The sequence below is a fragment of the Rhinopithecus roxellana genome, chromosome 3 (assembly GCF_007565055.1).
Source record: "Rhinopithecus roxellana isolate Shanxi Qingling chromosome 3, ASM756505v1, whole genome shotgun sequence".
Lineage (NCBI taxonomy): Eukaryota > Metazoa > Chordata > Mammalia > Primates > Cercopithecidae > Rhinopithecus > Rhinopithecus roxellana.
In genome coordinates, this window is record NC_044551.1 from 175400093 (window position 1) to 175413674 (window position 13582).

The 13582-nt window shown below is 44.8% G+C and overlaps 1 protein-coding gene across 2 annotated transcripts in view; it reads right to left on the minus strand.

The window, feature by feature from the left end:
* The window catches only part of DOCK2 (dedicator of cytokinesis 2), a 447672-nt gene that overhangs the window by 63786 nt on the left and 370304 nt on the right, over nt 1-13582 (minus strand). For both annotated transcript variants that reach the window (XM_030926872.1, XM_030926873.1), the window contains 3 exons: nt 11359-11459; nt 11210-11268; nt 801-949 (listed from right to left, as the gene is read on the minus strand). In XM_030926872.1, the coding sequence (XP_030782732.1) occupies nt 801-949; nt 11210-11268; nt 11359-11459 (309 nt within the window). The remainder of the gene's footprint in view (nt 1-800; nt 950-11209; nt 11269-11358; nt 11460-13582) is intronic.

Genomic DNA, 13582 nt, shown 5'->3' on the forward strand with positions numbered 1-13582 from the left:
GAAGCTTGGTTAGAGGTAAAACTTAGTGAGGATGTGGGGCAGAGAGGACAGGGGGTGAGACCCGAGGGAACTGCTCAGGCAGCCTTGATGGGACTTAAAGACCAACCTTCCTAAACAGGGTAATGTCACTGAACAGTGCCAGGAGCCAATTGTAGCAACTGATGCTTCTTCCACTGCCAGAGCTCTCAGTGTGACCAGGCCCAGGAAATGGACCTCATTCTTCAAGTTTGACCAGATATTCAATGACAACATTTGGGCAATGGCTTTTATGTTGCACAGAGGCTCTGGAGCCCTCCATGCTGGAGTCAGTGTCCTGTTCCCTCACAGATCCAGAGGTCCCTCCTGAGCAATATGTCCCTAACTCCATTTGCTATCAGATTTGATGTGTGGACAAGTATGACATCCAGCAGGGTCGGCTTTTTCTGGATAACACAGATCTACAGAGTCAGCCCAGAAGATGAAGTACTAGACAAGAGTGGGTGAGAGAGTGGGACTGCTCGGAGGGGTGGGCCCTGGGAGCACATTTTTAGGGAATCATTAGGTAGAGACATGGGGTTCTTAGACTCTTGAGAAAGAGACTGAGCAAGAAAGTGCATTTTAATCTTGCCCTCGGACAGAAAAGCTTGATAGAATACTGACCAAATCTGATCTGCCAGCTCATTCCAGGCCCATGAATAAATGTCCCTATCCTGCCGCCGAGCCTCTCAATGAAGCTCAGGGAGATGGAAAGACGATATCATTATGGGGAAATGGGCTGGGGATTAGGGATGCTGGCATGAGTTTCCGGCCTCATTTTTTACCTTTTTGAAATCCCCACTTCTTTGATATTCACACAGCATCATGTCGAAGAAGATTGGTATGGTGGCTTTCCGGAGCTCAGCCTCAGGGATAAGTGTCATCTCTAATATAGGGCCCACCATGCCTGGGATGAAGCAGATTTTGTTCTGACCTGAAAGAGAAAAGGAACATGAACACATATAACAGTTTGGCGATGCACAGATCCTCCCCCGACCAAGCCTGGGGAAAGAAAAAAAGGGAGGCATAATAGTAAAAACAATCGTGAACACTTATATAGTTGTTTATCACAAGCCAGGCACCGTTTTGAACACTTAACATATATTAACTCCCGTTAGAGTGCATGCATTATCCAAAACAAGCCCGATTATTAAGGCTAATAACACGGGTGTGCATGTGGAAAGCACGTCACTGTCTACAAGGGTTTTCACCTGCATCGTCTGCTCTGCAAATAGGGCCATGATTGAATATGTTAGAGATGGCAAAGCACAGCACATTTGAAATTATGTCTGTCTGCAATACACGTCGTGTTGCTGAGAGTTTTTAAATGGGCTTTTACCAACTGTTTTATGAAATGAGAAAAGCAAAATTTGCTGCTAAGAGCCTGCTATAATAGTGTGGTCAGTGGAACAAGGAGATTTAAAACATAGCTTGAGGATCAGATGAACCACAACTTGTCGTCTCTTCTGCCTCATTTCAAGGCATTTCCTCCAACCCCTCCCCTGGCTCCTGGCATTCTAGCCTAGCTAGGGTGGCTCAAATGTCACAATTTCACCTTGCTTCCCCCACAGCAAGGCTTGTGCACTTTACGCCCCTTTGTTGAGAATACTTTTCCCTGCCTGCTCCCTAACCCACTACCCATTACCACGTAGCCTCCCCCAGATGGGTGCTATCTTAGCTTAAACACTCCTTCCTCTGGGAGAAAAGCCTCCTCTCTACACCTCCCACCCTTAGCTAGAAAAGATACCTTGCACGGCCTCTATATGTTTTGCCAGTTTGAAACGATGTCTTTATATGTCGAATCATTTGATTAACATTTGCCTCCCCCACTAGAGCCCAGGTCTGTTCTCCTCATTGTGTCTATAGCACTGAGCACGGGACTTATTAGATGATCAGTAAATACCTGCTGAATGAGAAAATACATTTTCCAGCTCCTACATTCTCTGGCTGTGGGACTTGTATATATGTCTCATAAAAATGCAATAGCAATACTCAGCTGTTGAGAAGATCTTGTAAAAATATGTCCGCATGTACTTAGCACAGAGCGCGGAAGAATCAGTGCCAGGGCAGTGTTGCCCAGTGGGTAGGGGCACCAAATCTGGAGCCAGACGGCCCGAGTGTGTAAACTGACTCCACTATCAACTGTAGCTGTGTCATGTTGAGCAAGTTTGTCTCACCTCTCGGGGCCTCGGTGTCCTCATCTGTAACTTGGAACAATAACAGTATTTATCTTATAAGGTTGTTGTAAAGAATCAAAGAAAAAATGAGTGATTATTTAGCAAGTGCCCAGGACAATGCTTGGCACATCGCCCACTTTCTACAGCATTAGCTATTAATATTATCTTTGTGATGTTTGGTCAAAATGAACCATAAAGGGGAACCTTACTGAGCAGGACTGAGCAGAATCTTCAGAAAATATGCATCAGAAGGGGCAGATAGGGAATAAAGAGGAGCACTTAGGAATCGCAGGGATTTCCTGGGAAGTGAGAGTCGGCATATTCAAGCAACCTTATCATTGAAGCTGACACCTCTATATTTCATCAGCTGCTGCCTCCTTCTCCTTCTGAGTTTTGGCACCCACCCTGGTTTTATCCATTGTCAGGATGAACATTTGTGGTCTTCACCTGGGGCAGAGAGCGCCTCAGGGTGCAGAAACTCAGGTGGTATGGCGTGTGGCCTGGCACGGCTGCTTTCGATTAAAGCTCAGAAAAGGAGCTGAGAGGGAAAGCAGTAAGAAAACGAATTTTCTTTCAACCTAAATGAGGCTTAATGTTGGAGTAGTTGCCCAGGATTCAGATTAAAATTAAAAAAAAAAAAAGTTTCATCCTAGGAATATCCTCAGTTAGTGGGAATGAAACAGTGGAGTCAGGCAGAGTTGAGTGAAAACATAAAGACACTTTTCCAGGATATAAGCTTCATTATATGATGCATTTGGATTACACTTAAGCCTCAGGTCTTTGCTTTGGCCCAAATAGAAAACAATAACAACAACAACAACTTCCTTGCTGGCAGGTTTATAGTAATTGCTAATCTAGGTTTCTGATTTCATCCTTCAAGATCCTTTAAGTCTTTCAAACCACAGTGGGGTTTTAAAATTCAAAGTCGAGTGCAAAAATAGGTAGAAGGTAAATGGGAAACTGTCAGCTAAGCCACCACGGAATGGAGAAATTGCTTGCGCAACAAAGGCCTTTAGAATACTGGAGGGCAATGGGCATGATAAGGATAAATTTTAGATGGTTTAAAATAAAGGGCAGACATGCTGTAGACCCGTGATTTCTTACATACTTTTCATCTGCATTCTTTACAGTTAGTTGAGGAGATATTTGGCAGAACAGGGAAAGCAGAGAGAGAGATGGTGATCTCCAAATACAGTGTGACCTCAATGGCCCTTACAATGCTCCCTTAAGAAATGTTATTCATTTACATAAAAATGGAATTTCAGCACATTGGATTTTGTGTTCAAGTAATACAAATATGTATGCGTTTGCGTATCTTTACATATGTAGATGCATATACATGCACGCAGAACATATTTGTTGCTAGCTGAATACAAACTCATTTGGGAAAAAAAGTGCTCATGCAAGACACACACCTACTGCTGTATTTGAGAAAAGGCAAGGAAGGGCGTTTACTAAGAGGGTCTTTTTCATGTAATTGAAGCTGAACTTCACTGGGAACAGATACCAATTAGAAAAGGCTATTAAAGTGCCAACAAGCCAGCAGGAAAAACCCAAATGCCAGATTACACAGGTTTTGGGAGAGGATCTGCTGATAATGAGAGCACAGAGAAGAGCTCAGGGGGTGTGGGTGGAAAGGGGTCCCATGAATTCTCTGGTCTTGGTTTCTCATTTATACAGTGACCTCCTCTGTCACTCCTCCCGGGAGTGGACTGTAGGGTGGAATACAAAGGGTCTGAGGACACTGAGGAGATGACCTTGAAAGAAACAAGAAGGAAGGAGGGAAGGAAGGAAGGAGGGAAGGAAGGAAGGGTGAAAGGAAAGAAAGAAGGAGGGAAGGAAGGAAGGAGGGAGGGAAGGAAGGGTGAAAGGAAAGAAAGAAGGAAGGAAGGAAGGAGGGAAGGAAGGAAGGGTGAAAGGAAAGAAAGAAGGGTGAAAGGAAGGAAGGAGGGAGGGAAGGAAGAAAGAAAGGAGGGAGGGAGGGAAGGAAGAAAAGGAGGGAGGGAGGGAAGGAAGAAAAGGAGGGAGGGAGGGAAGGAAGAAAAGGAGGGAGGGAAGGAAGAAAAGGAGGGAGGGAGGGAAGAAAAGGAGGGAGGGAGGGAAGAAAAGGAGGGAGGGAGGGAAGAAAAGGAGGGAGGGAAGGAAGAAAAGGAGGGAGGGAGGGAAGAAAAGGAGGGAGGGAGGGAAGAAAAGGAGGGAGGGAAGGAAGAAAAGGAGGGAGGGAGGGAAGAAAAGGAGGGAGGGAGGGAAGAAAAGGAGGGAGGGAGGGAAGAAAAGGAGGGAGGGAGGGAAGAAAAGGAGGGAAGGAGGGAAGGGAGAAAAGAGGGAGGGAGGGAGGCTTTTGTGAACTTGGCTGAGAATTAAGTTGGGTAAGCCACGACTTTCTGAGGCTGACATGGGACAGAAAGCCCTCTCCAAAGGCTGGCACAGACCCTGAAATGAACAAGGATGAGGGCAAGTTATGACTCCCTGGATTTCAGAGTCCAGCAAGCCTCCTGGGGACTTTGAAATAAAGCTGAGCTGATTTAAAAAAAAAATCAGTTCAAAAGGGGAAGACAGAACATAGATCCACAGATCTTTGCTCCTCTGTCTCAGGCTTGGAAAAGCTCCCTCCTAGCAATGCTCTGAGACAGGCAATCAATTCTCTCCTCATTATTCAGGACTTGTCCAGCCTCAGCTTCCTTCCAGGCCCCATAGAGTCTCTGAGTCTGGGTCAGGTCCTGCCACCGCCACTCCCTGGCTGTGTGGCATTGTGCTTGTCATTTACCTTCCCTGAGCCTCCATGATCTCATCTGTAAGATAAAGATAGTAAAATATGCCTAATAGAATTGTCGAAGCTTAAGAGTTTGTGCAAACGAAGGGCTCTGCACAGTGTCTGCCACATTGCAAAAGCTCAGTAAGTGTAGCCGCTGCTGCTAATGATAAGTACTTTGGCTTCAGCTCTATGCTGAGTTTTAGATTAAGCAATATTAAAAGACAAGGTCTAACCTCATGGAGCTCCCTGAAGCTTTTCATGGAAATTTTCAGGCCGGTCATTTTATTTGTTCACTTTTAAAGCAAACAGCTGAACTGGGAAAGGGTCAGATGGATTTATCTTCCCTACCATGGCTGACACTCACAACCCTCCACTCTTCTCTGTCTCATTGAAGTATTTTCTCATTCGTCCTCAAAGATGTTTGAAAAGCCCTAGTTGGATCATGCTTATTCACAGCATTTTTTCCCTATGACTTTCCTTGCTCTCAGGATAAACTGTTGCAGGCCGTCTAGTCCTGTGCTCCCTCCCCTTACCCATCTTGTGCCTCTCACCTGGTCACCCTCCATCCACCTGCCTGGCTCCCACTCCTCCAGCGCACCCTGCTTTTCTCGCCTTGGGCCTTCCTCTGGCAATGAGCTCTTCTTCCTTCCCTCTCCTGGACCCCCCTCCAAAGTCTATCCCTGCCCCATGTCTCTGCAAATAAAACCCTTTCTCATTTTCTAGGGCTGTGCTATTCAGTATGGAAGCTACTAGCTGCATGAGTCTTTTGAGCCCTTGAAATGTGCCTAGTCCATTGGAAATGTGCTGTAAGTGTAAAAACTCCACCAGATACCCCAAAAAGGAAAAAAAAATCTCAGTAACATTTTATATTGATTACATGTTTAGTATAACACTTTAGAATATGGTGTTAAATGTATTGTTAAAATTAACTTTATTGTTTCTTTTAATTTTTGAAAAATAAAGACACTAAAGCATTTATAATTAAGAGGCTTGTATTCTATTTCTAAAGAACAGCACTGCTTGGAGCTCAGGGGTTCTGGCTCTTCCTCATGGAGGCCATCCTTGACTTACTCACTAAGCAGGAGTCTGTCGCCGATTCTGTGGGTGCCCCAAGTTTCCGTTCTACAGCTATTTCTCCTTCACAACTGTCATTAAATAATGCTGCAGTTAGTATGTAACTATTCAGTGCAACGATCACCAGTCCGTGAAGTCAGGGGCTATATCTCTAATCCGATTCAGGCTTTAACCCCAGCTACTGGCATAGTACCTGGCATGTAGAGGATGTGTATGTTAGTTTCCTACAGCTATTGTTATAAATCACCACAAACTTAGTAAATTAAAACAGTACACATTTATTTTATTACAATTCTGGAGATCAGAAGTCTGAAAGGGGTTGCATGGAGCTAAATCAAAGTCTGGGAAAGACTGAGTTCCTTCTGAAGGATCTAAGGAAGAATCTGTTTCCTTGCCTTCCCCAGCTTCTTTTTCCAGCCTCTAGAGGATCCTGGCATTCCTTGGCTCGTGGCCCCTTCCTCCATCTTAAAAGACAGCAATGCAGCTTCTTTAAATCACTCTCTGACTCTGATTTTCTCCAGCTTTTGCTTTTCCACTTATAAGGGTGCTGTAATTGTACTGAGCTCACTTGGATAGCCCAAGACACTTTCACCATCTTCAAGATCCTTAACTTTATCACACCTGAAAGTCTCCTTTGCTGTGTCAGGTAACATATTCCACAGGTCCTGGGGATTAGGACATGGACATCTTTGGGGAGCCTACCACAGTGCTCCAAGTTGGTTATTAAAAGAATGAGCAAACGAATGGATGGATGGCCACACTAATCCCATTTCCCATTTATTCCCAGCAGCCACTCCCCAACTCCAGGAAGCCATGCTTGCTTGGGCTGGTTGCTTCCCTGGAATACCTACCCTTTCCCTGTCTTTCCTTCAGTCCTGACACGGTCCTCCTTCCAATTCAGAAGCCATTTTCCCACCATATGGAATCATCCTTACAGTCCTCACTTACATCCCTTTTGCCTAAACTCCTGAGTCCCCACTACATATTTCACTTTGTTACTTTTCCCTACTTGATAGCTCCACTCTCTGGAGCTCTGCACTGAGCTGGGCACTCTGTAGATGCTTAAACAGTAATGGCCAAATTGCCCTTGAGGTTTGGCCAGGCCAATCTCCCTTCATGGGAGACCGAGATGCCAGGCACTGGAATGTGTCTTTCTTTCCCACAACGAGTGTTAACACAGCAGCTCCGTGTTAACCCAAGTGAATGTGGGAGGGTTAAGTGCAAAGTCATTTGCGAAAAATGTGCATTGTTTCATGCCAAGCAGAAATCGAAAGTTATGATGCTACACTATTGGGAAAAGTACATTCCATTTGGCGTCCACCCAGGATCCAAAACAACAAATGGCATTAACCCCTGAGTGGCTGGCTCCTTAACAACATGTTGTCCTTCTTGCCATGAAAACCTCCCTGCCCATACCTCCTCTCCCAAAACAACACACACACAATTTGTCTAGACTTTCCCCTGAAGAATGTTAAATAATCTTCAGGCCTGCGATTATAGATTTGCAATTAGCTATCTTATTATCAAGCAACAGGGTTGCTCGAGTTGTTCTTGATGAGAAGATGATGATGATGATACTGATGATCGTGATGATGATGCCCTGATTGCTTCTGGCCTTAAAACAAAATTTAGAAAACTAACATGCATTATGATTTACTCATTATCAGTAGTCTTTGAAAAAACATAGATCATTGGTTATTTCACGCCCTTTGAAACAATTTGCATACACTTTGAAAAAAATTATTTGTAAGAACATTGCACTTGGGATCAAGAGACAGGCTCTTTTAGCCTCAATTCAGTCACTGACTTGTTTTTGACCTTGGCAATGTCCTTGTGCTTCTCTTGGCCTCATTTGGCAACTTTACCTATACAATCAGCAGGGTTGAATGAGACGATGTATCATTTAGGAATGCAACAGAAATCTGACTACCATGACTAAACTGAAGCTTTAATTTTCTTGTTTAACAAGAAGCCAAAGATGGCCGGTCCAGAGCTGCTCCTTCATCCTCAGAATGTGAGTTTTGTCCTCATGGCTTTAAGATGACTACTGCCCCTCCAGCCATATTGTCGTTTTCCAGAAAGAAAGAGAGGGGAGGGCTATGGGCAAAAACGCGTTTTGTTCATTCAATCTGTCCTCTCCTTGCCTCTTGGTTTTTGTCTTGTTTTGTTTTTAATTGGAAAAAAAAGTTTCCTGTAGCCCTAACAGGTATGTTTCTGCTGATTCTCATGGGACAGACTTGGGACACATGGCTGTTACTTGCTACAAGGCATTGTTAATTGAGCAAATTGCAATCCTAAAACACTGAATCCTGGATTCAGGTAGCCAGGAACAAGAGAAGCCTGGTTCTTCAGCTCCTTCTTACTCTTTTAATAAATACCTTCTCTGATTAAGGCAGCTGCAGTCAATGCTTCTTTTTTGCAACTAACTCTCAACCCCTGACAGATATGTCTTTTAATTGCATTAATTCATCCTACAGGTTTTTGCTAACAGCAGGGAGTCTGTGATGCTTCAGAGCAAATACTCTGGCCAAGGTTCTCGTCTGGTTTCTGCCTCTAACCCACTACATGATATTGTACAAACCCCTTCTCTCTGGACCTCAGTTTCCTCATTAGTAAAACAATGAATTGGACCAGATCAGTTGCTTCCAACTGTTCTCTGCAGTGCTCAGGGATTCCCCCTAGAAAACCCTCTACAAGGGAAGTTCAAGAGAAGCCTGTTATAATGGGCTCTGGGTCTCCCACCTCACTTCAATTACAATAGCTCTATTTTCATCCAATTTACTTATTAAGCATGAGAATTTTTTTATTGGTCCTCAGCTAAAAATAAATGTTTGAAAAATGCTGGACAGTATGATCTCTGAAGGGCCCTTCTAGCTCCAACGTTCTGTGATTCTAAGCAGGTGGAATATCTGGTAACATCTTTTCATTCATCAGCATAATTGGGAGTGCAGGAATGCCTGCCAAAACATAATCTATATCTAAATAAAATCTTCTGTGTGCAAAACAATGGCAATGAAGGACATCCAGAAAAGAGCAGGCCATGCGGAAGGACTTGAAACAAACAAACCACAGATCCCTGTTTTGCAATTCTGGCAATGCCTGGGGTGCCGAGCTGGGGAAGGAAGCCTGCCACAGCTTTATCCAGCCTCTGCTGTTGTAGAACAACGAATGTAAACTTGGAAGTGAACTGAATCTGGGTCCATCATGTGTTGAGCACATCTGATGTTTTGAAAACTTTCAATTAGTTTTCATTAGTATTCATAAATTGGAAAATACATTGAAAAACCCAGTCTCCTGGCTTCTTTTGAAAAATTGAAAGGTATGAAAACATTGGGATTGCATTTCAGTAGGACAGCAATTAACTGGAGAGGAACGGCGACAGTCTTTTTTCTCTGCATGGGCATGTCATCTTCACTTTGCTGTGGGCCCTTACTCCTTCTCATGTTCCTGACCCTGAGGTTAGGTGCCGGCTGTCGTATGGGCCTGTGCTTACACGATGTTCCCCCATTCCCCTATCATTGCAAAGCAATGGTAAATGAAACGTCAATTATTTCCTATATCCCAGTCCTTACCCAGTGTGGAGAAACAAAAGATAGACTGAGAAAGACATGCCTTTCTAGAAAAACAGGGTAGAGGTAGTACCCCCTCCTCCCAGGGGATATTTGGCAACATCTGGAGACTTTTTTGGTTGTCATAACTAGGGAGGGTGCTACTGGCATCTTAGAGGGTAGAGGCCAGGGAGAACAGAAAAATTAGGTTCCATCCTGATGGGGCAAGGATGACAATAATGATAAAAACTCTGATGTGGGGGTGGTGGCCTCCATGGCTTCACTTGCCCCAGCTTGTGCTCTTATGACCCTCATAAGCTCCCTGTGAGGGTGCTTATTTCCCCAACTTAGGCCTGGTGATGCTAGGCCTCACAGCCTGTAAATGTCAGAGCAAGGCCTAAAGCAAAGATGTGGCAGTCTGTTCTGGGCTTGGGTCCTTGGCTCTGCCTTGGGCTTTGTGAGCCAACCTGCAACCTCCCTGTTATCCAGCCTGTACTTCTCTTAGCTTGAGTCTGGTGCTACCAGCAACAACAGAACCCAGACTGATAGTCTCTTCACTGTACTATGCTTCCCCCACAGTGGATAGAACTTGCTGGAAGGGGCATGCAACGGCCGCCTAAAAAACCCCTGGGAACTGGCAGACAATAAGAGGCCTGGGGAAGCAAGAAGCATAGTCTGAAGAGGGAACAAAAATTAAATCCAAGAGATGGGCACGGTTAGTACTTGTAGGAAAGTCAACAGTCACACCCAGGGCAGAGCAATTTAGAATCAGAGAGTCAAGGAGGGACAGAAAAATAAAAAAATTCATTACTGTTCATCCATCCATCCATCCATCCATCCACCCATCCATCCATCCATCATCTACCCTTTCAGCACATATTTATAGAGGAGGATGCAGGCCATGAGCAAGGTTTATGGCCCCTGCCCTTGTGGAATCAAAACCATACTCAGAGGCTTCCAGCTGTTTGATTTCAAGCAAGTTACTTCCTTTTCTGAGTTTCCTGATCAATAAAAGGATGGGGGAACAGTTCCATCTTACAGGAAGTGATGTGAAGATTAAATACAATCTTCTTAGCATGGGACTGACTCAGAGTCTCAGTAAATGTCTCCTTGGTTCCATCCCTCCCTCCACAGGTATCATTCAGGTAACCACACAGGATTCCTGCAGCTCCCTGAGGCAGAGACAGCTTATGGGGTTACTTTTCAGCTAAAAAGACCCTCTCATATTTCAGAGAACCAATTCTCCCCATGACGTCGGAGTATGTTTTGTGGACCATGCTATACAGGATGCAGAATGACCCTCCAATCAGCAGCATGCATTCGTGTGATGTGTGAGCACATGAGTTCCCATGATAGTCCTGGTCCATCTTACAAATTTCCATTTGGATCTGTAACCCACTGGGGGCATCAAGCAGAAGCATATTCACAGCTGCTTGCAGGGTTGGGGGTAGGTGTGCGTGTGGGGACCCCCTCTCATTCAGAGTATAATCAGGCACTTACTAAGAACCAGGGTACACACAGTAATGAACTGTTATTTCATGCTCCCACTGCTAAAACCCCTGTGGCCCTCCAATAGATGGTCTTCAAGAAGGAGTTTGGTGCACGCCGATGTGAGTATCTGAATGTGTGTGCCTACTTACCAAGCTTGTACCACATATCACGGATGGAGAAGCCAATTAGCCGTCTCATGTCCCCGTACCTAGGAGGAACAAAAACCTCTGCTTCAGGCACCAACTCAGAGGATCTCATGGACCTCCCCCTCTTCAGGAAATCCAAAAATGCAACCTACTTATTCAGGATTTTGTTGTACTTGGCGTGTGAGAACTGCTCCAGCTGCAGAGAATCCTGGGTGATAAAAGCCACTGCCAGATGAAAATAGTTGTTCCACAGCTGTAAATGAAAGAGCAGAGAACAGTTATGGAGAGGGTCTGAAGTGGGAAGGCATAAGCGCTGGGTAGTGTGAATAATTTATGAAGATGGCAGAAGATAGAGGCAGAACCAGTTTAATTGCGCCCACTGCAATTTTCTAACTGGCACTGACTCTGAAATTAACATCCTGGCCAAAGTGAGGACAATGGATGGATTTCTCTAGGCGCTACCACGTCCACTCTCAGACAACAGGATTTGGGAGAAGAGGAGAATTTTAGGTTTTTTGTTGTTGTTGTTGTTGCTGTTTTTTTTTTTTTTTTTGTCCTTGTGCTTTGTTTTGTTTTTTGAAAGACAACTTGTCCCAGCTGAGTGCCATGGAGAGCTGTTTCTTGCCCTGGAATTAGAGGGTGATGAAGGGTAAGACAGTTCAGGGATTCACAGCCTCTCTGGAAGTCCTCCCTAATTCACCTGACAGCTTGGAGGACCAACCTGCAATCCATTCTGTCTTAAAATATTTTGCCTTTTCTTTCCCTTTAGTTCGATGGTTTCACAGTGTGGTTGCCAGATCAGCAGCAGCAGCAGCGCCTGGGAACTTGTTAGAGATACAAATTCTCTGGCCCCTGCCCAGACCTACTGAATCAGAACCTCTGGGGGTGGGACCTAGAAATCTGCAGGTTAATAAGCACTCAGGTGATTCTGATGCACGGTTCAGTTACAGCCCCTGCTGGCCCAGCTGAGATGCAGGCTTGTAAGGATTTTTGCATATATCTGATCTGTTAGTGCTAAATGTGAGGCACTGATACTAGAACCCACTCCACCAGCTTGCAGTGAAATAGAGCAGGTAAAGGAGTCAGCACATGGTGACTGTTCAAAAGACTGGCCACACTGATGGCAATATTGATACAGGCTACAGAACCAGAGATATTATAGATCCAAACCATGGATCTACAATCCATAGATTCATCACAGAGCCTCGGTGAACCTGTCTGCAAAACTGAGGTGACTCTGGTACCCACTGCAGAAAGCTGTGATAAAGATGAAACAAAATGAGGTGTTTAAAGACATGAATCACAGTAAGAGCTCAAAAATCCTTGCTAGCCTCATTGCTGTTGCGCTTTTCTTTATTCCAGTGGTTCCTTTGGTACCAAAGCCAGTGGTACCGCCTAGGGTTTTGGTGCTCAAGGGCAATTGTTGCAAGATGCCAAGGTCCTGCAAGGAGCAGGTGGGAGACAGCTTTGCTGAACAAAGCCCACCCACTTTTGGCCCCTCTCAACAGTGTTTGTAGCAACAGGATAGGTAACATTAGCCAGAGAAATCATCCTGCCATTGAGACCTTCATCCTTAACTCAAAGATGTTCATTCGTGTTTGCAGATGGCCAAGACTATAAAAGTGGCAACTCTTCCACTGATAACATAACATCATCATTGCTGCCCAGAGTATGACTTTCAAATGGGTTTGCGGTTCCAGTCTTTGGAAGAAGCAAGACAAGCAGTTTAATTTTACTATGGGCCAGGAACTTTCCCATACATCTTCCTTTCATCGCTCAACACTTGACAGCTCTTATTCCTCATCTCAAGCTTCCTTCAGATGAGGAGACTGAAGCTTGTAGAGGTTAAGTATTTCGCCTAAGTCTCTCATCTTGTTATACACACAGCAGAGCTAAGATCTGCACCCAGACCTTCCAATTGACATCCGGGGTTCTTTTAACACACCACGGTCAGTCTTCAGCTGGGGATGCATTTAACAAATATTTCTGGAACATCTGCTAAGTGCCCAGGCCTTGCCACAGTGTGGTGACAGAGCAGCGGTTACACAGACAGTGATCCCTGGCCTCATGCAGTTTACATTTTGTTGAGTGAATGCTTTTTTCTTTACTTGGACCTTTATCACCCAGGGCCCCAAAAACCAAACTGCTCTTGGAATGCAGTGAAGTGGCCTCTTGGCTCATGGCCCCCTTAAAGTCAGCTCTCCATGCAGAGACCAAAATAACTTTTTAAAACACATCAGATCATTCGAGACCAGCCTGACCAACATGTTAAAACCCCATCTCTACTAAAAATACAAAAATTAGCCGGGCGTGGTGGCACATGCCTGTAATCCCAGCTACTCAGGTGACTGAGGCAGGAGAATCCCTTGAACCTAG